The sequence below is a fragment of the Cordyceps javanica genome, chromosome 5 (genome assembly GCF_051103115.1).
Source record: "Cordyceps javanica chromosome 5, complete sequence".
Taxonomy (NCBI): Eukaryota; Fungi; Ascomycota; class Sordariomycetes; order Hypocreales; family Cordycipitaceae; genus Cordyceps; species Cordyceps javanica.
In genome coordinates, this window is record NC_139299.1 from 3486831 (window position 1) to 3503966 (window position 17136).

General features: G+C 56.2%; 8 protein-coding genes across 8 annotated transcripts; 4 read left to right on the forward strand and 4 right to left on the reverse strand.

Moving 5' to 3' along the window:
* Positions 1 to 352: 352 nt before the first annotated feature.
* V2A60_008283 (uncharacterized protein) lies at positions 353 to 1998 on the reverse strand (the record flags this gene model as incomplete). The annotated part of the gene is made up of 3 exons (XM_083259556.1): positions 353 to 1176; positions 1227 to 1713; positions 1774 to 1998. 3 exons carry the CDS (start codon positions 1996 to 1998, stop codon positions 353 to 355), a joined length of 1536 nt encoding a protein of 511 aa, XP_083115682.1.
* A 391-nt stretch (positions 1999 to 2389) lies between these two features.
* V2A60_008284 (DUF2264 domain-containing protein) lies at positions 2390 to 4583 on the forward strand (the record flags this gene model as incomplete). The annotated part of the gene is made up of 2 exons (XM_083259557.1): positions 2390 to 3239; positions 3307 to 4583. 2 exons carry the CDS (start codon positions 2390 to 2392, stop codon positions 4581 to 4583), a joined length of 2127 nt encoding a protein of 708 aa, XP_083115683.1.
* Positions 4584 to 5015: 432 nt separating this feature from the next.
* V2A60_008285 (uncharacterized protein) lies at positions 5016 to 6476 on the forward strand (the record flags this gene model as incomplete). Its single annotated transcript, XM_083259558.1, has 1 exon — positions 5016 to 6476. One exon carries the CDS (start codon positions 5016 to 5018, stop codon positions 6474 to 6476), a length of 1461 nt encoding a protein of 486 aa, XP_083115684.1.
* A 78-nt stretch (positions 6477 to 6554) lies between these two features.
* On the reverse strand, positions 6555 to 9213 carry V2A60_008286 (fungal specific transcription factor domain-containing protein; the record flags this gene model as incomplete). The annotated part of the gene is made up of 7 exons (XM_083259559.1): positions 6555 to 7117; positions 7180 to 7487; positions 7543 to 7887; positions 7941 to 8793; positions 8847 to 8927; positions 8989 to 9005; positions 9110 to 9213. 7 exons carry the CDS (start codon positions 9211 to 9213, stop codon positions 6555 to 6557), a joined length of 2271 nt encoding a protein of 756 aa, XP_083115685.1.
* Positions 9214 to 10073: 860 nt separating this feature from the next.
* Positions 10074 to 11027, forward strand: V2A60_008287 (oligomeric golgi complex component, COG2-domain-containing protein; the record flags this gene model as incomplete). Its single annotated transcript, XM_083259560.1, has 1 exon — positions 10074 to 11027. One exon carries the CDS (start codon positions 10074 to 10076, stop codon positions 11025 to 11027), a length of 954 nt encoding a protein of 317 aa, XP_083115686.1.
* A 138-nt stretch (positions 11028 to 11165) lies between these two features.
* On the reverse strand, positions 11166 to 12160 carry V2A60_008288 (mitochondrial 54S ribosomal protein uL1m; the record flags this gene model as incomplete). The annotated part of the gene is made up of 2 exons (XM_083259561.1): positions 11166 to 11829; positions 11919 to 12160. 2 exons carry the CDS (start codon positions 12158 to 12160, stop codon positions 11166 to 11168), a joined length of 906 nt encoding a protein of 301 aa, XP_083115687.1.
* Positions 12161 to 13183: 1023 nt separating this feature from the next.
* On the forward strand, positions 13184 to 15149 carry V2A60_008289 (glutamate--tRNA ligase GUS1; the record flags this gene model as incomplete). The annotated part of the gene is made up of 2 exons (XM_083259562.1): positions 13184 to 13572; positions 13625 to 15149. The coding sequence occupies 2 exons, from the start codon at positions 13184 to 13186 to the stop codon at positions 15147 to 15149; spliced, it is 1914 nt and encodes a 637-aa protein (XP_083115688.1).
* A 155-nt stretch (positions 15150 to 15304) lies between these two features.
* V2A60_008290 (SurE domain-containing protein) lies at positions 15305 to 16326 on the reverse strand (the record flags this gene model as incomplete). The annotated part of the gene is made up of 2 exons (XM_083259563.1): positions 15305 to 16026; positions 16146 to 16326. 2 exons carry the CDS (start codon positions 16324 to 16326, stop codon positions 15305 to 15307), a joined length of 903 nt encoding a protein of 300 aa, XP_083115689.1.
* Positions 16327 to 17136: the final 810 nt, after the last annotated feature.

A 17136-nucleotide genomic window follows, 5' to 3' on the forward strand; every position in this document is an offset into this window, starting at 1 on the left:
GGGTCCGCTCCCCGGCAACATGGCTCGATAAATTGGCGCCCCAGCGTCCGCTGTGGCGGCACTAATACGTGTGCCCCAATTTCGGCTAGGGAATGTCTTCCCGGGGTTGTCGCCGAGATAGCTCGTGGTTCCGAATTCGGCGTGTCCGCTGCCACTGGCTTGTCGTAGAGACGACGCAGCACTTTCAGTATTGGTAGGCTGTGTAATGAACGGAAGAACGTATTCGTTTCCATCAAGCACTTTGCGGTACAACATTGGTATGGCCAGTAAGAATTGATGGTCAAGATGTTTGGTTGATTAGACGCTAACTGTAAATTGGTGTAGGTAGGTATTCTTGTCTAAGTCTGGCCCATCAAGCATAGCCAAATTGCAGTAATCTATTTCCAAACTCGAGCAGATAATAGTCTGCGTAAACCAGTCCATGATCTGCATACTTGTCTGTCCAGTTCTCGTTAAAGTTTGCTGTAGCACATCTCAGAATGCACTCAAATGACCCCAAGGCGCAGTCAGGCGCCTTTCTCGCAACAACACTGACAGATCCAGCACCATTTTCCTGCATGACAAGATCAAGCCTATCTTGGGCGTAGCAAAGGACAACAGTTTCGCTGGCGATTGCCATGGCCGCATTGTAGTATTTTGCGAAGAGCGCAGCGTCCCCTGCAGCGGCGAGCGAGTTCGCAATCAGGAGCATGCCATTTGCCGCAATCATGGCCGCCGAGGTATCGCGCAGCGGCCTCTCCTCGTCGACCGGGGCGTCGAAATCCCAGAGCGGGACGTGTCGTCCTGCGCTGACCCCGTCCCGAGTCTGCTCGACGCAGCTCGGGGCCGACAAAAGGCGCAGGATGAAGTAGTCGGCCAGGCCACACGCCGTGTGCAGAAAGACATCATCCTTGGTCCACATGTAGGTTTGCACAAAGCCCAGGATGGCCCACGCCTGGCCGCGCGACCAGGTCGACGCATCGGAGTAGCCTTGCGCGGTGAGGCGCTCCAGGACTTTGCCGGTTTTGGGGCACACGTTGGCTACGTGGCATGTTGAGTACAAAGGGTACTTGCATCCGGGGGCGCTCGGCTCGGGGCGCAGATGCGTCTCGCGAATTGTGTGGGCGTGTGTGGTGGCAATGTCAATCAATCGCTGGGAAGAGGCGTGATGACCTGCGTAGTATAGCAGATCCAAATCTAGCGCGTCGTTAGTCAAAGACGGCGGAAGGGACAGCAGGCTGACCTACTGCACATGCTGTCAATGATGAGCAGAAACTCCGAGTCCATGTCGACGTAACTGTTGCCGTTATTGACAAAGCGGTCCCAGCTACGGATGGCCCTGGTGGTCTCGCTGTACCGGCTGGCCAGGCTCTCGGCAGCATTGACGATCGACTTGAGACTACGCATGTCACCCGTCAACTCAAAGTCGCGCCTCAAAGCGGGCTCCACGATGAAGCCAATGTCATGCGTGTCCTTGCGGTTCGACATTTCGTGGAGCGGCTCCGACCACCGGCGACAGACCGTGAGCAGCTCCGACCGCAGGCGTTCGCGCAAGTCTGCATTGTCGCCCTCATCAGCGAGGAAGGCTTGCGGATAGCGGACCGATCTTTCGAGCAGGCAATATAGACTCCCGGGGAAGAAGCCGCATGTCCAAAACTCGGCGTCGCGGTACAGGTACTGTCCTTCTTGGGGACCCGTCTGCGGGCACGTTTCGGGAAAAGATTGGGGAGGATCCTACATGGCCAAGGTCAGCAGACGAGGATGCAAATGTTGTCCAATCAGTTTGCACCATACTTCGCGCGCAAGATGGTCGACTGCGGTTTTCCAGATTTTCAGTATGACGCTGTCGCTGAAAATCTTTGAAAGGTGGCTGGCGGCGAGAGCTGGAATGGGATAGATGGCAGCACTTTCGCTTTGCGCGGCAGCTTGCGACTTCAGTTTGTACTTTGATCCGTTGACTCCACTAGAATGTGTCGAGCTGTTGCTCTCGCCAGCAATAGGCAGTGTGGAAGGAGACATGGTGATGTAGAGGTCAAGATGCTGCACAGCTTTTCGACGTTCGAGTTGCAGTCATTCTATTCCAGACCAGATTTAATAGCGAGGCGAGATATTCCTCCCGTCGCATGCTGCCAGCCGTCGCATTCCTGCAGGCCGGGCAGTGACGGCAGCCTACTTGAAGATCACGGCCAGCGCCAAGGTGGGCCGAGGCCGGAGACGACGCCCGTGCCGCTCCCGGTCTCCGCACCTCCGCATACCAAACGTAAATCCACAGCTTGCCTGGCGTTTGTTACCGTGGCGCATGGCCTCGCAGTCTAGTTGGCCATCATACAAGTCTATTGAAAGCCTCCGTACATGTCACAATCTCATCTTCGCCCCAACGACTAGCCACCACCACCACCACCACCACAATATGCCGCCACTACCCGGCTTCTCAAGCAATAGCTTCTCCAGCCGCAGTGAGGTTGTCGCAGCATCCACGGCGCTTCTAAGGCCTCTTGTTCCGTACTTCTCGGAAAGCAATGCTCGTGTCAAGATACCAGTCACATCCGGTGCTCACTTCGATGACACTGCCGCCGAATTGGAAGGCTACGCCCGTCCACTCTGGGTGGTAGCAACATTGTTGGCTTCTCAGAAGCGTGATGCGGGGGAAGACTACACGGCATCCGAGTCGCTTCTGGATCACTGGGTTAAAGGTCTTCAGAATGGTGTCGATCCATCGCATCAAGATTATTGGGGTCCCATTGGGGACTGGGATCAGCGCATGGTCGAAGCGGAAGTGATTTCATTTGCCCTTCTCTCCGCACCAGAAGCTTTCTATGAGCCACTGGATAAGGCTGACAAGGTCAACCTCAAGGCATGGTTGCATGGATTGAATGGCAAAATCATGCCTGAAAACAATTGGCGTTGGTTCCGTGTCTTTTCTAACCTCGCCCTCATCAAAGTGTGCGGCGAGGACAAGGGCCAGTACTGGCCACTTATTACTGAGGACCTGAACACTCTCGATAAGTTCTACCTTGGCGATGGCTGGTCTAGCGATGGAATCTGGCGCCCGCCAACCTCCGAGGCCAATGAGGAGGGGATTGGCGAGGATGCGGCTCGGGGGAGACATGCGGACTATTATTCTGGCAGTTTCGCCATCCAATTCAGCCAAATTCTGTACTCCAAATTTGCATCAGATTTGGACCCCGAAAGATGCAAAATCTTCAAGCAAAGGGCCTATCAGTTTATTCAATCATTCTGGGCCTATTTCGATACCGATGGTATGTCTGCACACCAGCAGCCACGGCGGTTGGCGTCACCGGAGGCTAACAAACTTCCCAAACTTAGGCTCGGCGATTCCGTTTGGTCGCTCCCTGTGCTACAAATTTGCCATGGGTGCCTTTTACGCCGCATTCGCCTATGGGGGTCTGTGTGATGATTCCAGCTCCTTTGCCTCTCACGGCGCAGTAAAGGGCATGCTCCTTCGCCATCTACGTTGGTGGGCCAGACATTCGGAACACAACTTTTGGCCGGACGGGACGTTGAATATCGGCTATCTGTACCCAAACATGTACATGAGCGAGAACTACAACTCACCTCAGTCTCCATACTGGGCCCTCAAGTCTCTCATCGTCATCTCTCTCGCAGAGAGGGACCCGTTCTGGACAGCAAAGGAGCTAGCACACCCTTTGCAGGGAGCAAACATTGATCCAGAGCAGACAGATATCCGAGTTGTCAAGCAAGCGCGCCAAATCGTCTGCAACCATAAACGTGGCAAGCACCACTTTCTCCTCTCCTCTGGGCAATTTTGCGTATGGCCAATGAAAGCGACTCAAGCCAAATACGCCAAGTTTGCATACTCGTCCTCTTTCGGATTCAGCGTCCCTACCGGTCCATTACTTGCTCAAATTGCTCCTGACAACACGCTAACGTTGTCTCGAGATGATGAGGAAACATGGGCACAGAGATGGATCTCTTTTGGAGAAACAGAGTTTCCAGTTGTGGCCGTGCAAGGTCAAGAGGCCGGTGTAACGGCCATGGTTAGTCGTTGGAAGCCTTGGTCATCAGCCGGCATTATCATCGAATCGATGACGATTCCTCCTTGTGACAAATGGCCTGATTGGCATTTGCGGATCCACCGTATCCGATGCGCGACTCCTTCGGCCTCGCCTGTTACGGCAGTTGAAGGAGGATTCGCCATCTTCGCGCCGAGAAAGAGTGACAATCGTCTCGTCCAAACGGCCAAGTTGCCGACTACCGAGAGCCTACTTTTTGAGAATCTTGACGGTGACGGCATGGCTATGGAGACTGCGCATACTGCGCTCATTGTATCCGAGGCTGGGGCCAGCGGAATCGTTGACTTGACACCCCAGGCACAGGCACATGATGTGACTATCCGCGGCGACGTTATGCGCCCAGACCCAAACACAAATATTATGACGACTAAGACTATGATCCCGAACATTCGGTATCGAACAGTTATTCGGGGTGCAGAGGAGACTATTCTCGCGTCCGGTGTCTTCGCAATCGCCGGCAAGCAGGACAATATGAAGGAGATTGAGGCTAGATGGCTGAGACGACCAGGGCTTTCGCTAACAGAAAAGGGAGATATTTTGTTATCTTAGCCAGTGGATAGTAATAAACACGGACATTATTAGGCACAAATTAGTCATTAAACGCAGAGAAAGAGCGATGCCACGACCAACTCGGGGCAAGGCATAGTACTCGCAAGACGGGATAATGGGGATGTGACTCGGAGGCCGCGTTTAAAGCCCGATGTAGATGCGGGGTGCCTTCTGAACACGGCAGATCCATATTAGCTCGTATTATTATCGGGCCTCGGAGGCGGACCGGCATTGAGCCCACTCGCCGTCCAATTGCTGGGTTGGTTTTTTAAGGTTCGGCGAGTATCCGGCACTTCTCTCCGCCAGTCGTTGATACAACCCTGTTCCCCATATAAATATCAAGAACCTCACCTTGCTTAAGATGAAGTTACAGTACAGCAGTGATTAGAGCTGCAAAGAAGAATTCAGTTCTGTTTCAACCTCACATCCAGGATGACTCGCTCGATCTGGGTCTCGGGCGTCATTGGCGCCCTCGTCTCAGCTACCCAGGCCACTCAATACTACATTGACTGTTCTGCATCGTCGACTGGCTCGGGCACACTCGAGAGCCCCTGGAACAGCCTTGCACAAGCTAACGCGCCCACCTTCCAGCCCGGAGACGTGATTGCCCTGAAAGCAGGCACGCAGTGCAATGGCGTGCTGTCACCAAAGGGCGTCGGGACGGCAGAAGCAGTGATCCAAATCACAAAGTATCCTGAAGGCGGCAGCGACAATACCAACCCCATCATCAACGGCAACGGCGCGCCTGCAGCTGTGACCCTGACGAACCAGGACCACTGGAAGATTTCGAATCTCACAGTGACCAACCCGGCCAACGCGCTCGCCGCACGTCAGGGCATCCACGTCACCGCGAGCGACGGCAAGACGCACACGGGCATCACCATCGAGTCCAACGTGGTGCACCACGTCGCGGGCCAGACGAACAAGGCCACGCACTCTGCCGACTTTGTCCTCTCGTGCGGCATCCTCGTCGACGTCGGCAGCCGCGCCGGCAGCCGCTACGACAACGTGCTGGTCAGCGGCAACGACGTGTCCGACTGCGGCGGCGGCGGCATCAAGGTGCGCGTCGGGACGATGAGCAACCGCGGCGCCGCGGCGCGCGTCACGCGCAACAGCGTTCGCGCGTGCGGCGGCGACGGCATCATCGTCTCCTTCAGCGACACGCCGCTCATCGACCACAACACGGCCGCCTACCTGGGCACGGGCGCGTACCCGTGGACGGGCGGCAACTTTGCCGGCATGTGGGTGCTCGGCGACCACAACCCGACCCTCCGCCACAACGTCGTCCTCGGCAGCGTCATGTCCCAGTTCGACAGCGAGGCCTTTGACTGCGACTGGGGCAACTCGGGCACCTGCACCGTCGAGTACAACTTTAGCCGCGACAACGCCGGCGGCGCGTTCCTCAACTGCGACGGCTGCGGCACCTCGGGCGGCGCCAACCAGGTCGTCCGCTACAACGTCTTCCAGAACGACTGCCGCATCTACAGCAACGGCAACCGCCCGACGCTCTACTTTTACCAAAACGTCCTCTACTGCGACAAGCACGACTTTGACCTGACGCTGCCGCCAAACACGCAGTTCGTCAACAACATCATCGTAGGGAACGGCCACTCGTCGCTTCCGAACCGCGCCGGCATCTCCTGGAGGTGGAACGTCTTCCAGAACGTCACACCCCCCACGAACAATGGCATCCAGGGCGATCCGGGCTTTGTGAACCCAGGGACGGGAAATGACACCTTGGAGTCGGCCGCAGGGTACCGCCTCACGTCGAGCTCGCCCGCCTTGCTCAACGGCGAGATCATCTCCAACAACGGCGGCGTCGACTTTTTCGGAAACCCCGTTTCGGACTCGACAAAGCCAAATAGAGGAGCCTACAACGGCCCGGGGGTCTGAAAGGGCAAACAAGCTTACAAGTAGTATATACATATAAATACATTGTCTAAAGTACATTTGCATGGGGTCGCCGAGCGCTCAGTTGTGCTGACTCTGATCTGGCTGTCCCCGCAAGCGTCTGCCCTGCTCTCGCGCCCTTGACTCGAGCTTTCGCAGCTCCGCCATGAAATCAAACTGCACCTCGGGCCGCGTACCCGAATCCGCCGCGTCATGTTCAAGCTGGCCGTCTTCGGCGGTGCCCGTGTTATGTAGTGCCGGCTGACTGCCCGTCAACAGGCTCCGGTCCAAGTCCAGCGGGGATTCTTGGTCGAGAAAGTTCATGCCAAACACGCTGCCGCCGCTGGACGGTGACGTGGAGAAGGGGTTCAGCATCGCGGAAAAGTCCACCATGTTGATCAGCGTCTGCTCATGGGAGGCCGTCGTCTGCGGTCCCGGCGTTATGCCTGGCCCTGCATTTTTGGCTCCGTGCTCTTCTGGCGACTCTCTCTGCGCAATGAGCGCCATGCGGAGCCTCATCGCCGGATCTTGCGTATTTGAACCCTGCGTCTCGTTGGCAGATTTATTCGAGATCCGGTTGGACACCTCCAGAAGCTGCGCGATAAGCGACGTAGTAGCTTCGGACGTCTTTGTAGTGTTCCAGTCTGGAGGACATGATGATCAGCAAGTTGAGTGTGCACGCGCGCCCACCGCACCAGCAACTTACTTAATAATATCTTTGCGGCAATGTATATGCAAAGCGCAAATTGGTGTGGTGGTATTCCAGAGCTGGCCTCCAAGAAACGCCTGGCAATGCGATCTATCTTGATGGCGGCCATCACACAGGCTTCTTTGGACGCGCCGGACACGAGTGAGGACAACCAAACTCTCGCTTGTCGTGGTGGTTGCGCAAGCCGACTGTGGAGGGTTATGATCGCTGCATTGTGTGTCATGTGCGCAATGGTCAAGTTGGGGTCGATGTAGCCATCCACTACGCGGACTTCTCGCCAGCGGTGCGTTAAGCACAGTTCCCATCTAGTCGAGGTCAGTATCTGTAGCAGCGATAGCCCACAATCAGTCTTGAACCTACTGAAGGAGGCGTGAATCGAGTTGTCGGAATTTGTGCAGCCAACCTGATAGCTGTGCAGCACTGTCCGGGTTGAGAGAATGCCGCTCGTGGAATTTGTTGACCAGGAAGAGCGACTCTGTAGCTTCAATTGTGTAAGCCAGGCCACCAATGCCACTGGGCCCTTGAGAGTCGTTATACGCAAACGGAAAGGCCACATCCTCGATGTCAGCACTGGCCTCTACATCGTCCTGCGTTTGTTCATGGATTTTGAAAAATGACGTCTCGACGCATTGATCGAGCTCCCACATACACCCATCGCATGGCAGTCGTCTTTGTATACGCTTGCTAGAAATGTTCGAATTTGATCTGATTGACAAAGTTAGTGATTTGAGCATGGTTTGTCATTATTCAAGTCTTACCCCGTCGCAATGCTACAAAACCTATCCAGAAGGAAGGCTCCCCAGAACACGCGACGCCGCTCTTCCACCTCTATCCACATGGTGGGCGGCTCGAGCGGCTCCATGGGTTGTGAAAAGAATGCAGCCAGATGGTGGTCCTCCCTGCCTTCTTCTGCATTTAGCTGCAGTCCCTCAATCTTGCGACAGATGATAGAGACGAGTGACCATGGTGAGCGGCTTAGGCCTCGTTTCATGGTATCAAATGCAACGAGAATCAGAGCCTGAATAGCCTCTTTTGAGCTGCTTTCTATTGCTGCCATGATGACACCTTGGCGCAGCTGCGACAGATGGCCGTCCAGGTCCTCAGACTGAGCAGTCTCAACTGGCACTCCAGCATATGGCAGAGCCATGGCAGTAATTGCCTGTAGTATGAGAGAGATCCCCGGCGATCGTTCTGTTTCTCGGGCTCTTTGCAGAAATGTTGCGGGGTGCAGCACTGGGATCCAAGGGTGAATGAATTTAAAGTAAGTCTCCAAGATAGTTTCAACAGGCGCGAATTGCGGACCGCAGAGTGCGACGGTTGTAGATGCGCATGCCTTCTTCTGTGGACGCTCATGAGACACTTTCGGCTCTTCTTGAATCGCTCGTTTTCTGCTGATTGAGGGCATATCGGCAGTCTCGACTGTGCCACGGTCATGTGTTTCTCTAGTAGAGGCTACCACGTCCGACAGGGCTTGCTTCACCCTGTCAGTAGAGGCAGCAAATTCGGTCAATGCAAAGCTTTGGAGACAAGTGCCAGGCTTGACTGCATGCTGGCCTTTTATAAACTGCTGCATTATAATACTCTGGCCGAGAAACATGTTCTCAATGGTGTCTGTCACATCTCATTAGCGAGAGAGAGGATGCTGGGTTGTTCATGAAACGGACCGATGCGTTGGCTGAGACGCTCTATGACACCGATCTTGACGCCGCCTTTGGAGCGCTTGTCTTCATACACACAGTCCACCCCTAGAAGATGACGAGTTGTGAGCAGGAAAGCGGTTGCACAGCGAAAGGGATCAAAGCTCACCGGATTTAACGCACTGGCTGCATGGCTGTTGTCTAGAGCACTTTGCTTTTTTCTTGCGACACAATTGGCATCTATACCAATTAATGAAAATTCGTCAAGCCTCGTTTCTGCGTGCACTTACGCTGGTGTCTCGTCCGATGCCGCGCCAATCAGACCCTGGGTCTGGGGCAGCTCCTCCCAGTCCGCCTCCCCTGCGTGAGGCTCAGGATCGATGGACAGAGACATGGATTCGACAGGATAGACTTTGACGTGTATGAGTTCATCGATTGGAGGGCCCTGGCCGGCACATTGGGAGATGCAGGGGACTGAACTCGCGTTGCCGTCTCGCCACCGGAGTCCATACCCCAGGTTGTCTGCGAATTACTGAGCGGGGACTGAATTGTGGTCCATCTGCGCCAGCTTCTCGGCCTTCCTTGGTTCACTCCTTTAAGCCAAGTATGGATGGTCGAATTATATAGTTCAGCCGAGAACCCCGCACAGCATCAGTAGTGTCAAGATACGCTCGGCTTTTCGGCAAAGCAACGGACAAAGTCCTTATCAAGTTGCAAGAAGGTAGACTAGACTTATGTGACCTTGCCTTGTCTCGGCCTGCGAATTTTGGGTGAACCGCAGATGTAATATCCAATAGGCTCGATAGTCTCTTATGCTTGCTGTTAGGCGTTCTATGGTGCCCTACCCTATACCAAGATGACAGTTTGCTCGTCAAGGTCAAAAGCGGGGGCATTTTCGCCTTGTATTGGACATTGAATCTCATTTGAATACCAGCGTGAAAAGGGAAGGAGATTAAAATAAATACTGTTGGATCTAGGTCACGATCCCGGGGCAATGGTACCATCTTACTATATCTGTTGCATAGGATCGACACTTGTTAGTTCAAATTTGCGCTGGGGATACGCTAACTGACGAGTCAATGCCCACATACGTTAAGAGGTTGCTTCATAAGTTACAACAAACGCCCACAACTGCGCACGCGACCAAAGGACACGCTTATCCAAGCCTTCGATTGGACTTCCAGAACCTCCAACCTGCCTAGCCGCTGATTATAAAAAAAAAAAGAAAGCGCCCAGTCTCTCCCACACATTGGCATGACCAGCACACTACACGGAGCGCTCCCAGCGCGGGGCGCGCCAGCAACGTTCAACCTCTCTTCAGAGTCCTCCGACGTCGACGACGACGACGCTCCCCTGCCCTTCCCCGAAGCCCTCCCGCGCTCCGACTTTCTCGCGCCCGCGTTCGACGCGGCCGCCTACCTGTCCGCGCTGCCGCACCGGCACCAGACGCTCGAGGACCTGCGCGCCGACCTGCGGGACCGGAGCGCCGCCATCAGCGGCGAGCTGCTGGAGCTCGTCAACGCCAACTCGACGACCTTTCTGTCCCTCGGCAACGACCTCCGCGGCGGCGACGACCGGGTCGAGGACGTCCGCGTGTCGCTGCTGGGCTTCCGCCGCGCCGTCGAGGACGTCAAGGCCAAGGTGGCGGCGCGGCGCGTCGAGGCCGACGGGCTCACGACGGAGCTGCGCGCCGTGCGCGGCCACATCGAGCTGGGCCGCGCCATGGTGGAGATGACGGAGCGGCTGGCCTCGCTGGAGGAGAGGCTCGCGCTGGGCTCCGTGGCCCCCCCCCGGACCAGGGACAGGGAGGCGCAGACCGGCTCGAGCGACGACGAGGACAGCGAGGAAGAGGAGGAGGAGGAGGAGGAGGAGGAGGAGGAGGAGGAGGGGAACGATGACGACGGCGAAAACGACGACGAACAAATACAAGGATTGGTGGGCAGCACCCCGACGGTGCTGATGGCATTGGCGCAGGACTATACTACGGCCGAGGCACTGCTGAGGTCGCTCCCGGTGCTGGCTTTTACGGCCAAGCTGGAGACGCGCCTGGCCAAGTGCAGGAAAACGTTGATGCTGGATCTTAGCAATGCGCTCAAGGAGAGCCGTAAAGCGGGCGTCCCAGCACAAGGTAGAGTGTTGAGATATCTCGCTATATACAGACTACTAGGCGCCCAGGACGAGGCGGTCAAGGCCCTCAAGGCAATATAGACGAGCCATCGCGGCTGATTAATCAAACATGCATGAAGTTCTTGCTCAACGTGCTTTGCATGTCAATCGCTGATGCTGTTTATTCAGTAGTTTATATATTGTACAGGTAATACACAGTGCTCCCGGTTTTATGCTGTTTTACATGGCGCTCGATAATTGCTCGGCGGTGACCGTGTCGCCCTCATTAACCAGCTTGCCGCTCAGGCTGACGGCAGGTCCGTTGGTCGTGCTCAGAATGACATCGTGGACCTCCTTGTGCGATTCTTCAGAAATCTCGGCACACTCAGTCTTGATCTTGGCTAGCACGGCCGAAATGTTGGCCTTGAGCTGCTCAGGCGTATGGCCGAGCTGGCCGACCGCTAGGCGAATGACACCCATACGCTCGCGGTAATCAGCCGAGCCGGCAGTGTCACGAATCGACTTGGCCACGTCGGTGACGATGGTCTTCATGCGCGCCGACGGCATCAGGCCTTTGGGACCGAGGATGCGACCTAGACCAGCCTTCTGCAACGCCTTCTCGCTGCCCTCGTGGCACAGCAGGCGATCAAAGTTGATGTTGTCGTTGAGAATCTGCTCGAAGAGGGACGCCTCGCCCACAGCGACAGCGCCGGCGGCGGATGCGGCGGCCGCTACCTCGCTGCCCTCTTTGCAGATGACAGCGATGCGCCAGTCGGTTCCGACAGGATGTGGCAGCCGTAGGCTGCTCTTGATGACGGGTCCGTTGCGGGCCGTTTTCAAGTTGATGGCGAGATCGTATTTAATAGAGGCGGGAGGCTGTCCGACTTCGTATGCGCGGAGGATTCTACATTCGAGTCAGTCAGTGTAGATGCTCGGACGCGCAGAGAGGGCGAGGCTGTCGCGTGACTTGACTTTCGCAGGGCTAGGTCGTACCTCATGGCTTCAACGAGCGAGAATCTGGGAAAGTTGGTCTTGTCGAGGTTGTGGCGTCTGAATTCCTTGGGCACGGATTTCTTTTTGACAGGGCCCTTCTTGATGCGGACGACGGAAGCATGGCGGGCCTGCACGAGGGCTGCCGGGGCAAGGCATTGCGACACCATTGATGTCGTTGGCCGGGAGGATTGTGATAGGCTCAGCCTGGCCATAGAGGCCAGGCATTTATCGATGGGAGCCATGCTGTGTTGTCTGTAATGTGCGTGGTAGATTCGCGGAATAGGTGCAGCTCCTGTCGCAGAATGGATCTGCATCTTGAAAAAATCTTCTGCCTGGAAAGTCAGGCGGCGAGGAGCTTATCGATAGCTCTCAGGCAACCAGAAAGACAAGATGTAAATGCGCACTTGGTGCCAATCGGCCGTCAGAGAATGATAACTTTGAATATCCGGGAATTCTTTTTTGGAATAGGGACATGGTAGTTTGATTTTGGCCCTGTTCTTGTCGAGGAGCTCGCAGCTCTCGTGGGCATGGGCTACAGCTGTGGAGGACACTCCATTCGCTCGTGTGCCTGATCAACGAGTTGGGCTCAGAGCATATATCGCCAGTAGGGCAGGGTTCGAATTTACGAAATTGAAATGGAGGGATTTACTTGCTTCTTCTTGAACAGGCATATGAGAAATATGTGTCTGAGTAATGCTGCAAGGGAATTTCTGAGAAAGATGGGCATGAATGGCGAAGGGCTCAGAGCCGGACTTGTGCGTCGGCCAGAGCACTAGCAACTCAATCTTCCGTAAGAAAAATGAAATTCGCCAGAAATAAAAGTGAAATTCATGAGTGATATCAAAAGTATTCAACGGCTCTCTGCATTTTTATGACAGTCATTTATGAGCCACGTCCGATAGCAGACTATCCGTTAGCTACCATGACGGACACCTAGGCTGGCCTGCAAACGGTCCAAACAGTGTCAACTGGCGTCGCGACAAAACCAGTCATCGGCGTGCAAGTCGGCGAATGACATGGACACGAACCTGTCCTGAAATATCGAGCCATACAGTCGGTTTCGTTACAGCAATATTTATTGTAAACAGCCAACGCGGACAACAACTGCTGCCTTTCTACCTATTGGCTAGTCGGCCGCCTACTACCCCGCCAAAAACCCCTCCATCAGGCACCCCACCATCAAGGAAAATCCGGTGACTCAAAACTTGACCTCTTCCATTTGAACTTTACACGATCTGCCTCATTCCGCTGCGAATACCATTACAATGAAGCACGACGAGCTCGAGACCGTGGCTGCCAGCCTCGGCGGCGATTTTCGCTCCATCGAGCCCCATCTCCGTAATATCGACAAGCACTTGACCCTGCGAACCTACCTTGACGGCTTCACCCTCGGTCCCATCGACACCAAGGCCTGGCAAAGTCTACGCGGAAACAAGGCAGCTATGGGCTTCATCCGCAAGAACACTCTCGGACACCTGTCCCGATGGTTCAGCTATATTGAGCAGGCGCATCCTGAGCTTGGTCAGGAGGCCAAGGCCGCCGACGCTGCCTCCAAGGCGAAGACGGCTGCTGCTAGCAAGGCTGGTGCCAACTACAACCTCGCTCTTCAGGATGCTGACAAGGGCGTCGTTACCCGTTTCCTTCCCGAGCCCTCGTAAGCTTCAACTGCGTTATTCGACCCGCTATGCGTGTACTGACTGCTGCAGCGGCTACCTCCACATCGGACACGCCAAAGCCGCCCTCCTCTCTGACTACTTTGGCCATGTGGCTTACAAAGGCCAGATGCGCCTCCGTCTCGACGACACCAACCCGTCCAAGGAGAAGCAGGAGTTCCAGGATGCCATTGTTGAGGATCTTGCCCTCATGGGCATCAAGCCCGACAGCCTGACCTACACCTCCGATTACTTCGACTACCTCTACGACATGTGCATCAAGCTAATCAAGATGGACAAGGCCTACGCCGACGACACTGACCAGGAGACGATGCGTGACGAGCGCATGCACGGTCGCCCCTCGAAACGCCGCGACCGATCCGTCGAGGGAAACTTGCGCATCTTCGACGAGATGAAGAAGGGTTCCGAGGAGGGTCTTGCCAACTGCATCCGCGCCAAGCTCTCTGTTGACAACCCGAACAAGGCGATGCGCGACCCCGTCATCTACCGCTGCAACATTGAGCAGCCTCACCACCGTACGGGCCGCAAGTGGAACATGTACCCCATGTACGATTTCGCCTGCCCCGTCGTCGACAGCCACGAGGGCGTCACCCATGCTCTCCGTTCCACCGAGTACACCGACCGCAACCCCCAATACCAGTGGTTCATTGATACCCTGAGCCTCCGACAGGTACATATGTGGGACTTCTCCCGCCTCAACTTCATCAAGACCTTTCTCTCTAAGCGTAAACTTGCCAAGCTTGTCGAGAGCGGCAAAGTCTGGGGCTGGGACGACCCGCGCATGCCCACAATTCGTGGTGTGCGCCGTCGCGGCATGACGGTCGCTGCTCTCCGCGACTTCATCATCAAGCAGGGCCCCAGCCGTAACATTGTCTCTATGGACTGGACTACTTTCTGGGCTGCCAACAAGAAGGAGATTGACCCTATCGCGCCCCGCCACACTGCTCTGCTTCAGAAGGACCTGGTCAAGGTGGACCTTTCTGGCGCCGAGACCCCCTCCGGCGTCGTTGTCGAGGAGCGCCCCAAGCACCCCAAGAATGCCGACGTCGGAAACAAGCAGGTTTACTTCTCCCCTCAGATCTACCTCGACCAGGCCGACGCCAAGACTTTCAAGACTGACGAGGAAATTACTCTGATGGGATGGGGCAACGCGTTTGTACGGGACATTCCCTCGGGCGACCCCATCCCCAGCCTGAAGCTCGAGCTCAATCTCAAGGGCGACTTCAAGACAACCGAGAAGAAGGTCACCTGGCTGTCAGCCCAGGGCTTCGATCTGGTCCCTGCTGAGCTGTGGGAGTTTGATTATCTCATTACCAAGGACAAGCTCGAGGAGGAGGATAACCTCGAGGACTACTTGAACCCCAACACTGCCAGCATGGAGCAGGCTGTCTGCGACCCCGGCGTTGGCAAGCTCAAGAAGGACGACATTATCCAGCTCGAGCGCCGCGGCTTCTTCCGCGTTGACAAGGGCCTCGGCGACTGGGCTCCTGGCGAGGCTGGTTTGAAGGGACCTCGCGTGGTTCTATTCGCGATCCCGACAGGCAAGGGAGGAAAATGAATTGAAAGGGGACAAATCAAATAGAAATGAATAAAACGACTTGACGGGACAAAGTTTATTTACGCTCCTCATCACGACATGCTATGTACACTCTACATCGTGATATGCTATTTACACTGTAGCTTCAGACACTCCGAGCCATCCTTCTGGATGATTCAAGGGAGGCAGGTGAGCATACTTTTGAGCTTGTTCAGCACAATCTGCTGCTTGGCAACGTCATTGACGGTGGTCTTGTCCTTTGCGTCGCCGATGCTGACCGAGATGTAGCAGCCCCGCTGGTCGTGGACGTGGTGCTCCGTGGGCAGCCGGTCGTCGCCGCACCACTCGACGTCCTTGGGCGAGAAGAGACCCGGGTTGATGCGGCTCAGCACCCACTTGAAGGAGGCGGCGTCCGGGCAGGCGTCGTCGACGTCGGGAAAGTTGACGTTGAGGAAGACGTCGTCGGGCAGGTAGGGCTTGCCGGAGGCGACGACGGCGTCGGTCAGGTTGGCGGCCAGGCGGGCGTAGACCTCGCTGACCGTGGGCACGGGGTACGTGTCCCAGCGCAGGCGGCCGTGGTCGGCGCCGGAGAAGGCGAGGGCGGGGATGCGCGCCGTGTGCGCGGCGTAGGCGGCGGCGCCGACGGTGCCGGAGAAGGGCACCGCGAGCCACAGGTTGGCGCCGACGTTGGGGCCCGACACGGCGAGCTCGGGCGCCGCGCCGTCCCACAGCTGCGGGCCAAAGGTGTCGATGCCGTACTTGATGGCCGTGACCGGGTACGAGTTGACCCAGTTGAGGTCCGGCCGCGTGGCGTTGTGGCCGGCCGGGCCCGAGTTGGGCGGGCACGAGCCGTACTGGCAGGCCTCCTTGCGGTCGGCGGGCGGAACGTCGGTGGAAGCTGCAACGAAAACCACGTCAGTCAGATGATGGAGGTGATGCCCCCTCCTATTCTGAGGATGGTGTGCACGTGGAGCGAGGAACAAAGCCGGGGGGGGGGGGGGGGGGGGGGGGACGCACAGCTGCCCGACTTGTCTTCGGCTGGGCACGAGAGCACCACGTCGTGGCCGGAAGCGCGCAGAGCGTCTTCAAAGGAGCGCGCGTAGAGCTCGGCCCAGCCGTCGTCGTTGCCCTGGACGATGCGGATGCCCTGGACGGCGAGCGCCTGTAGAACGGCGAGCAGCGCGGCGGCGGTCCTCATGACGGGCGGTCGCGGCGGAGATGATGGGGCTGGTGGTTGGAGACGCCGGGCAGGGAGCGGGGGTTCGGAGGCGACAAGGATCGTGAGGATGCGGTGGGCGCGTGATGTTGCCGGATGTATGAAAAAGGAAGCCCTGTCGCGAAAACAAGTAGGACTTCGAGGGAGAGGGGGTTGGCAGAGGCTAAGTATTTATCAAGGACGATTTAGATCTTTTTTTTTTTCAGACAAAGCGCTTTCCCGCTCCGTCGAACCTTGTCTGCCATGCGTACGGGAAACCGTGCGAGGCCGCGCCAGGTAACTAAACTAAGCTATCAGTGAGCCAGCCAGCTAATAATAACCTTCCCGCCGCAATGCCAAAGGTAGAACCACACGTCCAAGCACGGGAAGAGACACCTGAAAAGGGTCAGTGCCTTGACCAATTTCAGGGGCCTATCTGGCTCACTGGCACCATCGACTCCGCCGCCGGGATAGTTGGCGTTGCCTGTTTCGGTCAAGCATCTGGGTTAGAGCTAAAAACAGGCTCATCCAATGATGACCTGCCAGAGGCCATAAGTAGCGAGTTACAGGTTACCATTGGTAGGCTTCTCCTGCTCATCTTAGGGGTCGGCTATTATACGGGGTCTCTTGGATATAAGCCGTTCAGGGATGCTAAGACGTACGTAGCGAATATCGATATATTATCGAATCCTCTTCCCTGGGCTGATTTACCGGCTCAATAACTGTCCATTGCCCTTTGCATATGCATACTTTGAGTGACGCTGCAGCTCAACTGCATAGCACCCTTTGCCCCCCTGAGCACGGAACACATAC